The sequence below is a fragment of the Erpetoichthys calabaricus genome, chromosome 1 (assembly GCF_900747795.2).
Source record: "Erpetoichthys calabaricus chromosome 1, fErpCal1.3, whole genome shotgun sequence".
Taxonomy (NCBI): Eukaryota; Metazoa; Chordata; class Cladistia; order Polypteriformes; family Polypteridae; genus Erpetoichthys; species Erpetoichthys calabaricus.
In genome coordinates this window covers 75867580-75889289 of record NC_041394.2, presented here as the reverse complement: position 1 = coordinate 75889289, position 21710 = coordinate 75867580, and the positions used below count along the sequence as shown (strand labels likewise).

The 21710-nt window shown below is 38.7% G+C and overlaps 1 protein-coding gene across 2 annotated transcripts in view; it reads right to left on the bottom strand.

Annotated features, from left to right (window-relative positions):
- LOC114652128 (spectrin beta chain, non-erythrocytic 1) overlaps positions 1 to 21710 on the bottom strand; it is a 316386-nt gene that overhangs the window by 215743 nt on the left and 78933 nt on the right. For both annotated transcript variants that reach the window (XM_051935324.1, XM_028802342.2), the window contains exon 2: positions 3657 to 3844. In XM_051935324.1, the coding sequence (XP_051791284.1) occupies positions 3657 to 3813 (157 nt within the window). In that variant the 5' untranslated portion in view covers positions 3814 to 3844. The remainder of the gene's footprint in view (positions 1 to 3656; positions 3845 to 21710) is intronic.

Here is a 21710-nt window from a genome sequence, read left to right as displayed (position 1 = left end):
AGTGTTTTTGACAAAACACTTGTTTACCTGTGTGGAAATGTTCTTAGCAAGTGGCTCAGCCAAATAACAAATGTGATATCAGAGAAGGAAACGCTGCCAAGATAAGATGTGCTGCTTTATGTGTACCAGATCTTTGCTTGATTGCTGCTTTTCTAAGCCTTCTTCACAAGTACATCTCTTTATTTTATTCATGGTTCAACAGTGGATGGATGCATTTTTGTTCATATACATGTGCAGTGTCTAAAACATTCTCACAATTTTACTGATGTCCTAAGTTAATGTCTTCTCATTTCCAAGAAGGAGCAATAAAATATCTGTAACAAATAAAGACTGGTCAGCCATTCATTCTCTACAACCAATTAGAAAGAAATATAAACAAAAATAACACACAAGCCACTATGGTTAGAGACGTTTGCTAAAATCTGAAAATATGAGCATAGTTATTCATAAAAAGTATAGAAATAAATTTATCTATGTATTTTCTTATCCCTGGATGGGATGCTACAGAACACCCTAGCACTCACTAGGGTCCTAATGTGAATGTCTTTGAGAAAATGAGTGCCTTTAGAAAGCTGACATAGACACAAGGAGAACATTTAAATGCTACACTGATAGTGAGCAGGTAGTCGTTCAAACTCACATCCCATGAGCTGTAAGGCCACGGTGACATGACTGGATAAACCAGCCATTTAAATTGTGCCATTAACAGCATGCACAATTGTAAAGCACTCCTCAAAATAAAGGAAATCTGTTGAGCTGTTGCATCTTGCATTATTTTGTGTATTGTTAGGAAACAACCCGGATTAATTACATAATCCCCTGTTTTCATTTTATTTATTTATGTATTTATTCATATTTTGTTACTGGCGTTTGAGTGATGTGATGTCACATTGACACCATTCTGTGTCTCTAGTATACTCCTACATCAGAGGAATGCATAAGAACATAAACTACATTAAAATTTATATGTGAGTAAAAAGAGCAAAGTCAGTACACAAGTACTATGACTTGGACTTTAAGAATGACTGAAAAGGCTACTCAGACAGTAACATACAATGCAGATGTTTGTGGGCTCTTGTGCAAAATACTCCGTTGTAATTAGATGGTCCCATTACTGCTACAGTGGCGTCTTAACACTGGGATATTATTCTGGTAGTACGAAATATACAATAGCTGTGAAGAAATCCATCACTTAGGATAAGCCTATTAGAAATTTAGAAAATGACAAGAACATGCAATTTAATCCAACAAACTTGTCCATTTTATTCATCTAGATTGTCCAAAATAACCATCAAGTTGAGATTTGACAGTCCCTAAAGATCTTTTCTCCACCATACTACTTGGTAATTTATTCCATGTGAATGTGGTTCTTTGTGTGAAGAAAAACTTTCTAGCATTTCTGCAACATCTGCCATTAACAAATTTCCAACTTTGTCCTTGTGTTCTTGTTGGAGAATTATTTTAAAGTAACAAATAATATCCACTGCATTAATTTCTTTCCTAATTTTAAACATTTCAATCATGTCCCCTCTTAATCTCGGTTTCTTTAAAATGAAAGGTTCAGGTCCTTCAGTTTCTCCATTTTGCTCATACTTCTTAGTCCTATAATCAGCCTAATCACTCTTCTCTGGACTTTCTCTAGTGCTACTATGTCTTTTTTGTAATATGAAGGCCAAAGCTGAGCACAGGCCTCCAGGTGAGGCTCTCACTAGTGCATTATTTAACGTAAGCATAACTTCCTTTGACTTGTATTCCACACCTCGTGATATACACTGATATGTTACATTAAAACCACCAACCTAATAACTACCTAGTGCTGCCAAAGCAGAGCTGACCTGTGGAGGCATGGACTGCAGAAGACCTCGGAAGGTGTCCTGTGGTACCTAGTATCAAGACATTTAGCATCAAATCCTTTAAGTCCTTTAAGCTGCGAGGTGGGGCCTCCATGGATGGAACTTGATTCTCCAGCACCTCCCACAGATGTACATTCTGTACATTGTCGATCGGATCAAGATCTGGAGAATTTGAAGGCTGTGTCAATACCCTGAACTCCTGTCATGTTCCTCAAACCATTCTTGAACAATTTTTGCAGTGTGGCAGGGCAAGTTATCCAACTGAAAGAGGCCACTGTCATAAGGGATTACGGTTGCCATGAAGGGATGTACATGATCTAAAACAATCTTTAGGTAGGTGGTACATGGTACGTGTCAAAGCAATATCCACATGAATGCCAGGACCTAAGGTTTTCCAGTAGAACAGGGGTCAGCATGGGCACTGTGACTGGTCTATGATTATGCAGCCCCATAGACAGCAAACTGTGATGCACTGTCTGTTCTGACAGCTTTCTCTCATGGTCAGTGTTAAGTTTTTCAGCAATTTGTGCTACAGTATCTCTTCTGAGGGATAGCCTTTTCTCTCACTTGCAAATCAATGGGCCTTGGGTGCCCATGACCCAGTCACTAGTGCACCAGTTGTCCTTCCTTGTTCCACTTTTGGGTATGAACTAACCACTGCATATCAGGATTATCCCATAAGACCTGTCATTTTGGACATGCTCCAATCCATTTATCTAGCCATCACAATATGTCCAAAATCAAAGTCTCTCATATCCTTAAACCTGCACATTTTTCCTGCTTCCAACACATCATCTTCAGAACTGTCTTTTCAGTTGTTTCCTGATATATCCCACCGTTTGACAGATGCTACTGTAACGAGATAATGTTATTGATTTCACCACTAAGTGGTTTTAATGTTGTGGTTGATGGGTATATAACATAATAACCTATTAGGTTTTTTGATTGCTTCTGTACATTGTCTGGATATAGATAATGACGAGCCCACCATGACTCCTAGGTCCTTCTAATAGGTGTTCTTTAAGTTTCAGACCTCCCATTGTGTATTCAAATCTAAAATCTTAAGCAGATGAATTGCGTCATGCTGGGATCTGAAATCTGCACACAATAGCCATGTTATTTTGAACATCTGAGTATCACCATGCAGTACAGTTACTGTATATTACAGGACACATATACACTTAGACACTGTATGTGCAATTCTAAAAAGACTATTTCATCATGTGGATTAAGGTAATATGTGCTGTGAAGCAATTTTTCACCATGACACAGTCTAGCGCTGCAGGTCTAGATAGTTAAACACACAGGAGGTAGAAGCTCATCATGTAAGGGCTAAAGCAGTAACACAGTGGGTATCACAGTATAAGCAATCTTCATCTCTTACTGTTCTCCACTGTTACACTCTTCAGCATTACTAAGACCAAGGCAAGCACTAATAGCAGTATTGGGCTCCCATTTATGTTTTTTCTGCAAGTCTCCACCCAGTTTTTCAATCCCACCCCCCCCCCAGCACTTCACCCCACCCAGCCAGTCACAAACTCATAGATAGCTGCTTTCAAGCCCAGCCTATGGAGATACTACAATGCTTTCCTGAAAACCACAGTAACTGATATTCAGTGATTTATAACACCTTTGTTTTTAAAATGTTTAAAATTTTGATTTTCAGACTTTCAGGGAGCTCAAAGAGTTAATTAGGGGGTGCTAGACAACCACAGGATCCCCTTGTACTTTGCACTTTGTTTGTGGGCTTCTCTTTTTATCCCACTTGAACTCTTCCATCTAATCACCAGATCACATGCATACCTGCTAGGGCCTTGATGCGGGACCTTTCAAAGAGCCTGGCCGAGCTGTTCTCGTTGTCCCAGTCATTTTCAGCAGCCAGGTCCCAGCGGTTGTTAATGTCATTGTATTGCTGCTGGATCTCCAGGCTGTCATAATCTGTAGGGGAGATGGTGCTCATCTTGGCAGGTAAGGAAGACACACCATCCAAACTGTAGGAACAAAAGAGAGAAGAAAAATGGATTTGAACCTGTTGTCTTCACAATATAAGGAAGGAGGAAGTGGTTTTAGGATCATGTTTTTGATCAAAAGTTAGAAAATCAATTGCACACTTTTATCAGAAGGACTATCAGATGCACCAAAGCAGAGAAACAGTTAACCTCTGGGAATATATGTACAGAAATGAATACAAACAATAAATATTTTCAAGGGCACGATCATCCGACCAAGCCTATGGGACTCAAGCAAAGGGAACACAGGGGAAGGCTTTAGAAAAAAAACAGGGAAATGATGACTGTCTGCTGGGATAACAAGTGGCTTCAAAACATTATCACAAACATTTTGAATCCTTTCAAATATTCAAACTTAAAATAAACTGCTTCACGTATTTACATATTTGAAACAAATGCTCTCATCTCACTTCATTTCTTGACTTTGGCATCTATGCAGGCTTCAATTTCCCAATAGCACTAATGGGCAACAGAGCTGACCTCTCTGGGACAGAGAAACAGCTTTGTTTAGCTCCAGGAGAAATCCAGTAATGGTGCTTGAAATAGTCATGAGGGCAGCCAATCGACAGAAAGTTCCTGAAAGCTGCCTTGCAACATTAAATGTCCAGCAGACCTAATTAGTGGGAATAACGAGCACCTAGTTGAAGACAAATTGGCTCACACAGTGTCAAATCATCCCTGAGTGCACTTAACTCTCGGAGATGCGACATGAGAATTCAGAGTTCATAAATGTCAAGGCTAAAAAATAGACAGCGGCTTCATTAGCCTTCATTGGTGAGGCAGAATAAAATTACTCATGTCTGAACTATCATTCTGTCTGTTTTCTGAACCTGTGTGTCTTAATGGGCCAGCAGTATTGGGCTAGGTGCAGGGACCACTCTTGGACAGGGCACAGTCATGCACACACTCAAACTCACACTCACCGCATCAGGGTCATTTGGAGTCACTATTCAACCTAACTTAGAGATTTTTAGGATGTGGGAGCAAACCGAAGTACTTGAAGAAAACCCTACACAGATATGGGGACAACATCCAAGATGAGACCTGGGATTGAACAGACTTTGACATACAAGTAATCCAGACAGCAGTTTGTTTGTTTGTCTTATGTCAATATCTCAACAAAAAAGCCCAAATGTCTTAAAGCCCACAGCTGGCTCCAGTCCATCTGAGAATCATTTTGAAGACCAAAACTTAAAATCAAACCACACAACACACCATGTGAGTTTATGGATGTTTTCATGCACATTCAAAGTCATTTCCACATTTCCTATAACCACTTTAATGAGGGAAGGCACAGTAATGTATTGGTTACCTACTGAGCTTCAGATCTTGAGCCCAGCCATTGCCAATTTGAAATCTGCATGTTCTTCCTGTGTCTGTGTGGCTTTTCCTCTGGGTACTCGAGTTTTCTTCCCATATCCCTAAAGACACATGTTACACTACTTGGAAACCTCAAATTGCAAGAACCCAATCTTGGGCCAATGAATTGATTGTGATGATATTCTGCCAAGATGGACTTGGACTACTCCCATGACCCTAGATTGGACTGTCCAGGACTGAAATTTACTGATTTTGAATGTGGCTTTAAAAATGGGTCACTGCAATCTTAAAAGACATGGACTGACTGTAACAAGGTACAGCAATTATTAATGCTGACTAACATATGAGGACCACTAACAATAGACTGCACCGATTAAAGCCAGACACTTTATTGCAGAGTGTCAAATTTATAATTACTGAAGCACAACACTGCAAACAACTCCTCACAGATCAGCAAACATATGTGAAGCCTTGCTGAGGAGGTGTGCACATCCATATCTGCTCAGCTGCCTATAGTGTAAACTCTGAAAAAAGAGAAATGCTTAAAGCATCTGCTGAAGGGTTCATTTGTATATCATCAAATGTGCAGGGTCACAAGATGATACCTATTCTGGTAGCATTGTGGGTAAGGTAGAAACCAGCCGTGGATGGGGTGGCTGTCCTGTGAATTTCCCCTTGGGATTAATAAAGTATCTATCTATCTATCTATCTATCTATCTATCTATCTATCTATCTATCTATCTATCTATCTATCTATCTATCTATCTATCTATCTATCTATCTATCTATCTATCTATCTATCTATCTATCTATCTATCTATCCATCCTGTGGCCAGCATGAAAATAATAACACTGCCACTGCCTGTTCAAGTTTCCCATAACCACAAAAATGCAAATTAGCTAAATAAATAATATTTCTTTAGTCTCCAGGAAAAACTCCATGGGATCCACTCACTAGCAGAAATTATCCTTGCTATTTAATCAATTTTTATTTTATACAACTGATTTCAAGACAAAGACCAAAAATATTAAAGCATTAAAGTGAAATGGAATTACAAAGGCAAACACAAATAAGTTGTTGATAGGCCCCAGCCAGACAGCATGACATGAGAGTAAGGTCATGTGGAGAAAGAAGAGTCAGCAAAGCCTAGGGAAGAGGTGACACTGCAGGAAAAAGTACTGATTGTTTGAGAGAAAGACAGATGAGGTGGGCTTCCACTTGAATTATGTATTATGAACACATCTAGGTGAGCTTGAGCTCATCTGGACTCTGCATATTTCTGTGGATACTCATTGGGCCATTTTACTTTTGTAAATTAACCTGAGGTTTTGTTTTCGATGAAAGGTGTTTTAGAAAATAAAGCACTATTAATTATGGACATCTGTTGCTTCATTTGAGTTAAGATCCTGTATTACACCATTACAGCTCCCCTAAGAGGAATAAGTGCCTCTGAAAGTTCATTTTATGACATGATGATGACTTGACCTGCTCAGTCAACATGCTGTACCCTGCTGTGATTTGGGGTTTCACTGAACACAAAAAACATCACAACCCAGAACCAAACATTGGAGCCCAGCACTGTGACATGGCACACCACAGTGTTGCCCACATGGCAGCCTTACTGGACCGTATATGTGTTTGGATGTAACAGAAGATGGAAGACTGCCAGGAGCTGCTGCTCTTGCTGCCCCTGGATTTCTACATTTTCTTTTGTAGTTGTCTCATTGAGCAGGCCCTCCCTCCCTCCACTGTACAGAGAGACAGCTTGCCCAGGCCTATTAAACTGTACATGTCTGCTGGTCTTTGATAAAGCACTACAGCTTTTTCCTCCTATAATCCAGGTAATAGTCCTCCCTCCTACACCAAATCCTTCTAATCTTATAATCTGGGTCAGCAACCCTCAGAGACTGGCGGAGTTAATCAAGTGCTTTCCAACACTGAGTCCACACAGCCAGAAGCGGTCCAGCTCACTTTGTCTTTTCCAGCCAGTCAGTTGAACAAGCTGTTAGTCTCATATAAACTAAAACCTGGACAACTTCAAAAAGTATCTGGATGGGAAAATTGGGGCAGTTCAGTGATTAGCTAACCAGATGATGGACGTGTAGTCTCCTAGAAGTCACACTTCTTACATTCAACTACACACTCAGCAATTTCAAATTATATAGCACCTTTCTATAGTGATCACCACCTCTCACAGCTTTGCAAGTAATTATTATATAATTTTCTTTTTTAGAAATGTTGTAAAGGCAGGTTAAGTGACATGTTGAGGGTCACATAGTGGGGCAGTGTCTGAACTGGTGACCTTGTGACATTAAGCCCAGGGCCTTGCTACACTGCTTAACTAAGGTTAAGAACATAAGATCCACTTCATGCTCAGAATTCAAAGTGACTGATGTCTCCTGGGTGTGTTTCCATTTTATGTAGGCAGGTCAATTCATCAATGACAACAATTGGATGCTCTAAGGTCATGAGAATGTTGTTCTGGTCAGTATGAAGGAGCATAACCAGTTGATCTGTGAACTCTGCCAGTCACCAGGCTGGCATGGCTGTCATCTATATCTCACTCAATAGACACATATGACAGAAATGCTAAAGCTGAGGCAACAAAATGCAAATTTGCTAACTGGAAGGCACTACTGGGTGTGCTGTCCCATCATATGAATGGCTAGGGGTGCACTTGTGAAGTATGTTGCTCATCAAATACACATTCACGTGCAAGTTCATTTGGAATACTGGATCTGATTTTGAACCTTTGTGTCATAACGTCACATAAACTGCGACTAAACAGCTCCAGCATGGCTGTATTTATGTGCCCTACAATAACCTGCCTGTCCTCTTGGGCTGCTTCTTGCTTGCTGCTGCTGAGATATCCGTCAGGTTCATCTCATTTTATATTTAAGCAACCTTATACCGAAGGAACACGTTTGGGAAATGAATGATTGAATAAATATTTATAGACATCTTCTGCTAAACAATTAAAGACAAATGCATCTTATTCATTTCCTCAGCATTAATGAACCCAAACAATTTACTTCAATATGCTGAAGGCTGGGGAATTCGGAAGATGTAAACATTTCATAAAAACTCCTTATTAAAAACGAGATTTAAGGATCACCAACTGCATTTTAATTGAAAAGAAGTTATGAATTTAATATTCTGACTTTGATTTATTTCCTTGCCAATACTATTTAGATGACTTAACTTTGTCACCATGTTGCATAATTGTTTTCCATAGGTGTTGCCCAATGTAATGTAAAGTTAACCATAAAATGAGGAAGGAGATCTGGTGTGGACCATGCGTACTCGCCCATGTACTCTGGACATCATCAAATGGTAGGCTCGTTGTTGACTAATATCACAAGGAGAAGCACAGCCTGTCAGAGCTGGTGGGCACATCTGCTTCTTCTGATTCCTGCAGGTCAACTGAAACAGCTCAGGTGGGCCGGCACCAAGAGTATTGGGCTGGTACTGTGACTTGCAAGAGAACAGCTGGATAAGCTTATAAAACCTGTTACCTTTTATATGTGTAATGTATACTTCACCTTTCTATGTTTGACTTATGCCAATCAAGTAGTTTGTATGGAAATGTTTAGTTAGTTACTTCTCTATTACTAAGTGATTTTCTTTTATTTTTTTTGTTTCTTTTTAATTTGCGTACATAAAGGACAGGTGAGTGAAGTTAAAAATTACCAAAGTTGTGTTAAGTTCGTAATAATAAGTTAAATCTGTTAGTTTCTCTTTAAAATGATAAATTCTGTAGTCTCTTTTTTTCCTTATTACTGATGCTCAATTAATGTCTAACCATTAGTTTGTACAGAAAAAGTAATACAGTAAGTTAGTTATCCCTCCATTATGCTGCACTGTGTTTTTATATATAGATTCACTGACCAAATTGTTAAGAACACCTGTTAACTGCTTACCCCATATTTAATCAGCCAATCAAGTGGCAGCAGTGCAATGCTTAAGACCCTGCAGACACAGAACCAGAGCTTCAGTTAATGTTCAAATCAAACACCAGAATAAGGAAAAAGTGGTCTCTCTGTGATTTCGACCATGGCCTGATTGTTGGTGCCAGACAGGCTGGTCTGAGTATTTCTGTAACTCCTGGCGTCCTGGGATTTTAACACACAACAGTCTCTAGAGTTTACTCAAAATGATGCAAAAAACATCCAGTGAGTGGCAGTTCTGTGAATGGAAATGCCTTGTTGATGACAGGGGTCAGAGGGGAACAAACAGACTGGTTCAAGCTGACAGAGAGGCTACCTACAGTAACTCAGATGACCACTCTGTACAACTGTGGTGAGCATAAAAGGATTTCAGAATTCAGAACATGCCGAACCTTCAGTTGGATGGACTTCAACAGCTGAAGACTACATTGGGTTCCACTCGTGTCAGCCAAGAACAGAAAACTGAGGCTGCAGCGAGCACAGGCTCACCAAATCTGGATTGTTGAAGAATGGAAACATATAGACTGGTCTGATGAATCTCAATTGCAGCTGAGGCATACAGATGGCAAGGTCAGAATTTGGTGCCAATAGCATGAATCCATGAACACAGCCTGCTTCAGTCATGATGTAATGGTGTTTTTTGGCACACGTTGGGCTGATTAGTACCCATCAATCATTTCTGAAATGTCACAGTCTGTCTACGTATTGTATCTGACCATAGGCATCCCTTCATGGCTACAATTTACCTTCTAATGGCTATTTCCAGCATGATAATGCACCAGGTCAAAAAACAAATATCATCTCATACTGGTTTCAAGATCATGACATTGAATTCAGTGTTCTTCAGTGGCCTGAGCAGTCATCAGATCAGAATGCAATTGAACACCTCTGGGATGTGGTAGAACGGGCAAGCGTGTCACCATGGATCAGAATTTCACAGAAATGTTTCCAACATCTTGTAGAATCCAAGAACTGAATCTGTTCTGAGAGCAAAGGAGGTCCTACTCAGTACTAGTACAGTGTTCCTAATAATTTTATCAGTGAGTATATACAGCTTAGCATAAACACATTATCAATTACAACGAAAACAGGAAAATGTCAGTTTGAAAGAAAAACATTTAAAAGAGCTCAGAATTTAGTTAAGCCCCATATTACTGAGATTATCATTATTTAACTCAACCCAAACCCACATTGAACAGTTTTGAGCATTTTATTACTTATCAGTTAAGAGTTAACAGGAACAAAAACAAGACAAGTAGAATATGGATTACCTGAAATGATAGAGATAGTGGATGGCTCAGAAAGGTAAACAAAAATAGACAAGATAGATATCTTCCTTAAAATTTGATTAATGATCTAATAGCCTTTAGCTACACTTGACTCTTCTTTAGTAAGAATGCTAAGGCCACTGCCATTCAGTTAACAAATTCAGCCCATCTGCAATGGGCAGTCATGACAGTCAGTGTACTCAATTGCACCGCAATGGTGCTGTGGTTAGTGCTGCTGCCTCCCAAATCCAGCATCCTGCACTTGAAACCTGTGCCTAGTTATTGTCTGTGTGAAGACTGCACTTTTTCCCTGTGTCTGCTGGGTTGTTACTCTGGTTTTCTTCCTAAATCCCCAAAGACATGCAGGGTATGTCTTATGTCTGTTTGACACAACTACAGTATGTAGTGTTATGATAAAACACTCCTTCACACAACTTGATGTTTTGCGCTACTACTCACAGAAATCAGCCTTTGGAGACTAACATTTCTCATAAATTATTGATGGTCCTCAAACTTGTAGTAATCCGCAGTTACAAACATTCCAAAATAGGGTTGAGACCAACAAAAGCAACCAGAAGCAGGCCAGGAACTAAACTGTCCAGCCCAGAGAACATGCACCACAAACCAGATTGTCCCAGAAAACTACCTGAATGCTTCTACTTGGCTAAGCCCAAAGTGGGGAAAACTGGCTTAATGGTTCAAAATACAACAAAACGCCTCACAAGAGGGGTGCTGAGTGTAAATCCCTGGCTTGTACACAAAAGGGTCAACAAAGAATCTTTATAAATAATGATTTATTAACAAAAATACAAAAGAAAGCAAATATACTGAAAAGAGAAAAAAGACAAAATGATTTGCCTAAAAGGGCAATCTGTGACAAACAAGTTCCAATTCATGATTCAGTAACAGTAATCCCAAAGCAGAAACAGAAAAATGACAAGAAGAAGGTAAATCTAACAAGAAAAATAGCAATACTTAATAAAATCCAAAAGACTCCTAACAATGAACCACTACAGCTGGATCTCTCGCTCTGGCCTCCTGATAAAGGCAGACCCAGCAGTAGTAATGTCAGGGTGGCCTGCCTTTTGGGGCTGCTCCAAAAAACACATGGAATGGAGGCACATTTAAAAAGACAAAATAAGAGAAAATATACAAATATAAGAAAATAATAATTAAAAATAAAATACATAAACTCTAGCTGATACATAACACGGCTAAGAAAGGTGGACTTATGTAGTGGACCTAAACAATGTGAACTCATTCTCCAAAACATTGATTTTGTGGAGAAACATGTTTATGTCGCCATTTAAACCTTGTTATGTATGCTTATACTAATAAATTCTAATATAAATTAACAAGTGTATGATTTCAATAGTAAAAGAGAGTCTACTATTTATACATTTGTTCCAGAGTGAAAATTTCCTTAAAACTAGTTACATTGCATGTATTAACCAGCTAATATCTAAAAATATCCTCATCTTAAATAACATAATATTCCGTGAGGTAATAATACAGTTTAATAATCAAATAATCTATGATTACAATAAGACCATACCACAGTTTAATAAATATACTTTAATATATTTGTCTCACAATGTTACAGTTTGAAGCTGTTAGGATTAATAGAGAATTGCAGCTGCACAGATTTATTTATTTATACTTAACATTCATATCTGTCTTAACCTGCAAACACAGATCTATCCAATAAGTCCCATGGACCTAATGAGTGTCTCATTTTCAAGGGAACCCTGTCCCATGATTCCGCACTTCACACCTCCAGCAGTAGACCCCAAATGATATTACAGGGTCGTGTGGCAGGAGCAGACACAGAGGGGTTTACCATTGGAAGTCTGCCTGCCTCCTCTAATAGCACACCTTCCAGAAAAACATACAAACTAACAAAGACTTTTTTGCATGTGTACAGGATGCAACGAAATTAATTCAAGAATTTATTTTTAGTAGAATTGACTAGAACAATGCATTATACACAGACTGTTTAAATCATTATATTTGTATCTTTCAATAAAATTCTAAATGCTGCTTTAAAAATCAGTTTTAAACAACAATATAACTTTACACTGGGTTCCACTTCAGTTTAGTACTCATTTCAAAATTGTTCTTCTTACATATAAAACTTTAAAAGGCTTTAATAATGTTATCTATTTGGAAGTAGCCAGGGTCTTATCTATGCTCAAGTGTACTGAGTTTTTATTTAATCTGTTTGTTGGCTTTTCCATAGTTTTGTCACCTCTCTCTCTCGCTATATATATATATATATATATATATATATATATATATATATATATATATATATGCCCTGGTGTGCGCAGATAGGAGTTGATTCTAAAATAAAATAAACATAAAAAGAGTAATACAATCATCACCCATAAAGCGGATAGCAGACGTGACGTATTATATGTGTACCAGATTTCAAGTCAATAGGTGAAACGGTTTGCAAGCTACAGGTGATTTAAAATCCTGGACAGACCAACGAAAAGCCACGGTAGCAAATTATAGAAGAAGATTTTACTGTTTAATAATTTATATTTATATGAAATGTGCTTCTTATATATTACTTCATATTCTCATATGATAATGATGTTAATGTTGTTTATATTGATTTCTATGTTATTGTAAGTGCATCTATGTGTGTATATGTATGTATGTATGTATGTATGTGTATATATATATATATATATATATATATATATATATATATATATATATATATATATATATATATATATATGTATATATATGTATATATATATATATATATATATATATATATATATATATATATATATATATACATATATATATATGTATATATATATATATATACATATATATATATATATATATATATATATATATATATATATATATATATATATATAAAAAATATATGTGTATATGTATATATAATATATCTGTATATGTGTGTATATGTGTGTGTATATGTGTATATGTATATATATATGACAGCAACACTCATAACAATGACAACACAATTACATTGACAATCATGTTACGTTATTTTTAAAATGTTTCCTTTACTTTTTCATAACCTCTTTAACACACTACTTCTCCGCTGCGAAGCGCGGGTATTTTGCTAGTATATATATATATATATATATATATATATACAGTATGGTTGAGCTAGCCTAGCAATGCTTTAGCATTCATCAACAAAAACCTCTCCACTGTTGCAATGCGACATTGTTTCTTATTTCCAAAATCATTAAAAATTTATCAAGCACAAAAAGTAGATGTGACCAAAAGAATACTTGACACCAAAACACCCTAAAACAAGGTGTAATTATTTTTTGAAGTCAAGGGGAATTTATAGCAAAAGCCTGATCATGATGGAGTCTAAGGGGGCATGGCCTCCTGATGCAGCTGTTGTGTGACCCCACCAGGACTTGCCTGCAAAAGCCATGGGGTACCACTGTAGTGTTAGTTTGAACTCTTGCTGTTTGGTTTTGGATACCTATTATGGTGAATGCATTCTTTTTGATTGCTTTGATTCTAATTCTTCTACAACTCTGTGATGGCCAGTGCAATTTTCTGTACTGTGGTGTTCTGGGCAGGTAACATCACTTCAAAATAGGCCAGTTGAATCAACAAGCAAATTTAAAGGGCAGGCTCAATTATAGGAGGCACCCTGGACCCCCTAGAGGTCATAGTAAAGGAGAGAATTAAAGCAAAACTGAGTGCCATTATGAACACTGCTGCACATCCTCTCTCTGACACAACAACACTGGGGACTTTCAGCCAACGAATCATTCAGCAGAAGTGTGTCAGGAAACACTACAGGGGCTCCTTTATACCAACAGCAATACGCCTGCATAATGCGACTGGGACTGCCAAGTCGGAAGTTTTCTTTTCTTGTTCATTTTCTTTCTTTTAAGTCATTCTGGTGTGTGTTCAGACCAAAGCATGTATGTATATATGTATTTACCTATTTATGCATTTATGTTTTAAAAGAGTATCTGTAAAGAGAAAAATTTTCCCCTGAAGACAAATAAAGTTCTATCTATCTATCTATCTATGGTTAATGGACTTTGGCTTTGCTATTTGATTTAGAATTATTGGATTATGAGTTGGTTTTGGTAGCTTAGGTTTCTCTTTAAGGCAAAATTTTTTTGTCTCAGTATTGGTTTTCTTTTTGGTCATTTTTGTATAATTATTTAAAGGAAGAAGAAGAAAATTTAAAAGAACATTACTTTGTTATTGTAGGCTAGGGTTTTTTTCACAGTTGCCTTCTGCCTTTCTGAGTTTTTGAGATTTAGAAGCCTTTATGCCCACATTAGACTTGGCAAATTGAAAAGTCTACTTCTTGACTTTGGGGTAGGATTCACTTTGATTCTGAGCCTCACCAGAGCCACGAGGCCTACTTTTAGGAAGCAAATCCTCAGTTTCCAGAAGATCACATCATTTTTAATACACACTGTACTTAAGAAAGTGATCCCTGTAACATCAAGATATTGGCCATCTAAGAGTTTGAAAATTAAGTTAAACTACAGTGGGAGGTTGAACTTGTAGCTACAGTTACCCCAAAGTTATTGAATGATCTGCCTGCTTTTGTAAGAGATGCACCACTGCTCTCAGAATTTCAATCCAGGCTCAAGGCTCCTTTCTTTAGTCTAGCATATCAGAATTAGGCTCTTTTTATTGCAACTCTGTTTGTTTGTCACTTGTACACAAATAAGAGCATAAGAATCATTATGAATTTTTACTGACCCTCCTCTATCCTGCTTCTCTCTTTGTATCCTACTGTGGCATGTCTCCTCATTTTCTGCAGGTACCCCACTTTTTTCTCTCATACCACAAAGACAAGGTTCCTGCCACAATGACAATGGTATAAGCAGATTTGGAGAAAGCCTAATAAATGTTTACTTCAACACAGCACAGCAATAGAGTCAGTCAGTCAGACATCTTCCTACCCGCTATATCCTAACACAGGGTCATGAGGGTCTGCTGGAGCCAATCCTAGCCAGCACAGGGCACAAGGCAGGAACAAACCCCGGGCAGGGCACCAGCCCACCGCAGGGCAGACACACTCACACACACCAAGCACACACTAGGGAGAACTTAGGATCACCAATGCACCTAACCTGAATGCCTTTGGACTGTGGGAGGAAACCAGAGTGCCTGGAGGAAACCTACGCAGACACGGGGAGAACATGTAAACTCCACGCGGGAACCGAACCCAGGTCTCCTTTCTGCAAGGCAGCAGCGCTACCACTGTGCCACCGTGCCGCCCCTGCAGAGCAATACAAGAACAGAAATCATACCTGGTAATAAGATGAAATAAGGCCCATGTCAACATCGAACACCATCTCATACTTCAATTAAAAAAACTGTCCTCCACATTTTCAGACTTTACATTCAAGGGACAATATAAAAATGTTGATTGTATAGTCTTTACAGTTTGTTTTTTATCTAAATGGCATGTTTTGAACAGGTTATGCAGGTGAACCTCTTCCGACTTTCTAAAATCACCAAAAAATGCTCTTCAAATTTTATACTCAAAGAAGAATTAGACAGCAGTCCATTTTCTGGAGCACACAATGAATGAATAATTTTTGGTCTCCCTTTTCCTCTGTTCCTCCACTTTCCACTTTTTATGTTAGTTTAGACTGAGAGACTCCATAGTCAACACACAAGATCAGATGAAAAAGTTACAGTTTGTACATTTGGCCAAACATGCATTAAATGTGCACAGATGGGGAAATCCTCACAGCATTTGACTTTGCTCAGAAATGGTCATTTCAGGGAGAAGTATTTCAGGAATTTAGCAGATTATAGTAATCTGACTTCAAAGCAAATATTCTGCAGTAATCAGCTGTGCCTAAAGGGTGCTGATCCATAAAATTCTAACTATGTTGATGTTCCGTGGACACTCGCTGTGCCCGCTCCTCAATTTGCATCATAACCCAGGATGGTCTCAGTGGCACGGGAACATGTAAAAGGATCAGACTGGATAAGAAGTGAAGAAGCCATATTACACTGTGTGGGGGCCAATACACTGGAGAGAATGGATATCAGTGTAGTCACCAATACAGGGGGTCCCAAAAAATGTGTACACACTTTGAATGATTATAAATAAAAGGTTTATTAAGCTACATCTAACATTTTATAATTCCACTGTTTAATAAGTTCATTGTCATGAGGTCTGGTGAACGTGAGAGCTACCTCTTGGCCCAATCCAGATTTTTGTCAAGATAGGCCTTTATATCATAGCATCCTGCTGGTCCTCATTCCCAAACTCCTCTCAAAAGCATGGCATGACGGATTCCTGCAGCAAGTTCAAATACACTGCGCCAGATGCAGTGTTATCTTAATGAACATTGTATTTATAATCATTCAAAGTGTGTATACATTCTTGGAACATCCTGTATTAAATTAATTTAAAGACCCCCTTGCCTTAATTCACGGGCACACACAGAGATATAAGCATAAAATAAATTATACATAACACCAACCCCCCCCCCGTCAGGGCCTGAACAAACTGCTTACTTGACCACCTAAGGCTAGTTTTCCACTCAAAGTAGGAATCAGGAAGAAGGCTCGCTCTATTGCCGCTTTCATTAAAATTTCTATAAAGACCTGTGAAATTTTGTCCATCTATCCATTTTCTAAGCCTGCCTATCCAGAGCAGAGTTGTGGGGTAGATGGAGTGAGTGAGTGGGTCAGTCAGTCAATCAACTTTGCATTATATATGCATGTATCAAAGGAGAAATCACAGAAATCAGACAAATGTACCCAGTGGTGTAAAATATTATGTTCTGAATTGGACTCAATTCTTAAATAGTGCCATACCCGAAGGATGAGTGTGCCAAACACATTTCAGAGAAGAGTTCACATTCCACACTTACAGTGGACTTTGACAACTGAGACAAAGTTGTCATGTTCTACGAGTGACCCCACACTGTGTTTTTTGATGGTGTCAACTTTTGACCCAGAGTCTCTCACGCATTTTTGTTAATATCTTGTCATAGGCAGATGGCTACAGGCAGCAAGTTCTGCCAGAACACTTGTCAAACCTGGGGATGTTGGGAGGCCTAGGGTCTTTCAAATTGCCAGGGCTCCTTTACATTATAAAACAGCATGGCTCATGTCAATAGAGGATCTGTTATTCAGCACAATAAAAGAAGCTCAAGTGGGAAGAATATTACTTTGCTTTCATAAGTTACAGCTTTGTGATGTGCTGTAAATGGTGTGTGGGAACTGAAGTGAAGACGTGGAGCTGCACAGATGAAAGCAACCCGCTGGCCGATCATACCTTAGCAATGTTAACATACTGAAGCCCATAGAAGCCATCACAGAGGATGCCAATCAAGAAAAGGAGGCACACGCCGGGAGCACAAAGCTGCCACTACAGCACAGAGGTCACAAGCATTGAACATGAAGTTCATTTCACTTAAGCAGGGTCTTTCAGTCCGACCATGGACATTATGTCATGCTTAACAAACCCTCCTGATGGAGAGTGACAAGTGATGAAGGCAATGCTGATTGTTCTATTGCTGACAAAGAGGGTTAATGTGGGAAATACCAGGCCTTTCACTTACACTGCAGTTCTGTGTCTTCCTGTCCGTCCAAATAAACATTTACAGTAATCCCTCCTCCATCGCGGGGGTTGCGTTCCAGAGCCACCCGCGAATAAGAAAATCCGCGAAGTAGAAACCATATGTTTATATGGTTATTTTTATATTGTCATGCTTGGGTCACAGATTTGCGCAGAAACACAGGAGGTTGTAGAGAGACAGGAACGTTATTCAAACACTGCAAACAAACATTTGTCTCTTTTTCAAAAGTTTAAACTGTGCTCCATGACAAGACAGAGATGACAGTTCTGTCTCACAATTAAAACAATGCAAACATATCTTCCTCTTCAAAGAAGTGTGCGTCAGGAGCACTGAATGTCAGAAAGTGAGAGAAAACCAAACAAATCAATAGGGCTGTTTGGCTTTTAAGTATGCGAAGCACCGCGGCACAAAGCTGTTGAAGGCGGCAGCTCACACCCCCTCTGTCAGGAGCAGGGAGAGAGAGAGAGAGAGAGAGACAGAGAAAAACAAACTGAAAAATCAATACGTGCCCTTTGAGCTTTTAAGTATGCGAAGCACCGTGCAGCATGTCGCTTCACAAAGCAGCTGCACACAGAAGGTAGCAACGTGAAGATAATCTTTCAGCATTTTTAGACGAGCGTCCGTATCGTCTAGGTGTGCAAACAGCCCCCCTGCTCACACCCCCTACGTCAGGATCAGAGAAAGTCAGCGCGAGAGAGAGAGACAGAGAGAGAGAGAGAAACAAAAGTAAGTTGGGTAGCTTCTCAGCCATCTGCCAATAGCGTCCCTTGTATGAAATCAACTGGGCAAACCAACTGAGGAAGCATGTACCAGAAATTAAAAGACCCATTGTCCTCAGAAATCCGCGAACCAGCAAAAAATCCGCGATATATATTTAAATATGCTTACATATAAAATCCGCGATGGAGTGAAGCCGCGAAAGGCGAAGCGCGATATAACGAGGGATCACTGTAGATAGATACTTTATTGATCCCAGGGGGAAATTCACAAAATTTAACACACACAAAAACAATTCCAGATAGGTGTACCCTAATCTCACAGCCTGAGAGTTGGAAATTATGGGAATAGTCTCAATGAAAACACATTGAAACTACTCCTGGGGAATGGGAATGAGATAAAAAGGACTTAAGTCAATTTGTATAAGTCAGTTTCATTCTTGTCCAATGATCTCTAAAGTACATCAACAGAATGAGACAAATGACAACCACAACATATTGTTGTCATGTGGCTGATCTGACGGAGCACAGGGAATCACAGAAGGGGATTGTAGTTTATGCAAGGAGACTCAAGCGTCCATCTGCTCTGAATTCGCTGATCCAGAAGTAGATCTGTGACCCATGGCTTACTTGCCCCATGTACTTTTCCACTTTCTGCCACTCTTTGGGCCGGTTTAAACTTCACACTCAGAACACCTTCACGCACACATCATGGCTGCCATGCCACGTGTTCCCAGCATTCTTTTCGTGCATCTTCTGAGCATGTCGTCAGAAATTAACATGACAAATGTGCAAGTTCCAGTACCAGCAAAAATATGGGTGGCTTGTGTGTTCAAGTTTTAGTACGGGACGGCAGCATCGTTGTTTACTATCAACATGTGATGGTGAGCCACAATGCATGTCCAACAGGATCAATCTGTGAGCTTCGATGTTTGGTGAATGGTTTAATGTGGTGAAGCAAATCATCAAACTTTAGGACATGCAAATGTATTTGAGGTGCTTTTCTTCATCAATTTCTCACAAAAGCAATACAGGCATTGCATATTCCCCATCATAATGACGCAATACATTTAAAGGTCTCACCATCTTATGTTTCACTGTTGCGGTTGTTTTTTGATTTTGCACCTTCACAACAGCATCAGAATGCAAAGAAGTTTTATCTTGAACATCTTTCTTCCCTCGGCTCACAGTGAAACTGGACGCTGTTTTCTCACTGTGATGATTTCTCGCACTGCCACCTGGTGGAATCCTCCAGATTTAGTACAAGTGCAAGTATATTCAGATGCGTCCTCAAGCACAGACATCACGTAGCATCAAGTATATCCCTAGCCCTACTCTCTGGGCTTTGAAAGGAAGCCAACCCACTGACATCACAGATAACCAGAGGCCTTGTGGGAAAGCTACATTGTCTTTTGATTAACACTACACTATAATGACTAGAGGAACAGTCAGAATATTTTATGATAGGACTGGGAGAAAATCACAGTCTGGAAAGAAAAAAATAAAGTCAAACCCAGAGCATCAAAGAAAAATGCTAACTGCAAGAATGAAAGTCAAAGAGTACAAGCAGGGGTCAAAAACAAAGTCAAATCCTATTTTTTTTATCCAAACTCAGATAGTAAAGAAAATCTCACAACAATCTGTATACTAGTGATGTCACCAATCACACACACTCCAAAGGATCATGGGAAATTGCCATAGCAACAAAGCAAACTAAGTTCTCAAGATGGCAATGCCCAGTGGCAAAAACAACACTGTAGTGAAAATGATGGTAAAAAATGAATAACTTTTAAATAAAGTAGGAAATCATATAACAGATAGCAGAATTACATTCCTTGGGTTCAGAAACCTGTAAAATAAATTGGTTGAGATTTCTATACGTAAAACCATAGGAAAAAATAAAGAAGATTGCAAATCATAACACAGTGTTGCTTTAATGTGGCAGCAACTGAAATCATCATTAAATGGAGTGCGTTCTAATTGGGACCTCCAACCCTATTTCACTGCCTCATTCTCGTTCTTTTACAATGCACAGTGATCAGCCTTACTGTATGGAATGGAAAGGCAAAGAAGGGCTAAACTGTAAACGGTGACATGTCAATGGGCCAGTTAAACACACGGAGGCAAACACAAAAGTGTAACTCTGGTTATCTTCCATCATTGCTAAACACATGAATCTTGGGACACATTCGGCACCAGTCAGAGCTTATGTTTGTTTTTGTGACTGACAATTAAATTTCAGTGTGTCTGTTATTTTGGTGTTCCACAATTAATTTATTTCTGCTTATTCTTGCAGTTATTCCTGGAGTTTTTGTGCCCTTTTGCAGTTATCGATTTTGACGAATCTACGTATTACATTGTTTTTAATTTTTAACCTTCCTTAATATTTTTTTATTTCATCGCCATTTTGTTTTCCTTACAGGCTCCACCATTTGTTTACAGATTTCCTTGTTAACCAGCTGGATGTGTGTAGTCCACGCTGTCATAGAAGCGACAGTAAACAATTAGGCCATATCTCTTAATCGAGTTTGTGGCTATCACCCTTGTTCCTTGCAGTTCAAAATTCTAATTTTGTCTAATGTTGTCTTGACATTCAAAAAATTGAACTTCAGGCTGTGATCTTTGCTTTCCCTCCAACTACATCTCTTCTTCTGTTCCTGTTTTTCTGCATTTTGCGCTACAATGGTATGCTATGAGTGAGAATATACAGATTGCAGTGCAACAAGAAATTAATCACATTCAAAATAGAGAACAAACATAAATGTATTAAGACTAAGTCTGGACTGCTAATCTGTTGCCAAAATAAGGGACTGTCCTGGAAAAGACGGTTTTAATTTTTACTTATTAATTAACAGACTCTGGCAAAGCAATGAACATTAAATGTGTACTAAGTGGGCTATGTAAAAATATTCAAATGTGTCTGCCAAACAAGACCCTCTCATTTATGTAACGCAAAAACTATTCACACTTGGTTTCAAAAATCCAATGTGAATACTCTGTC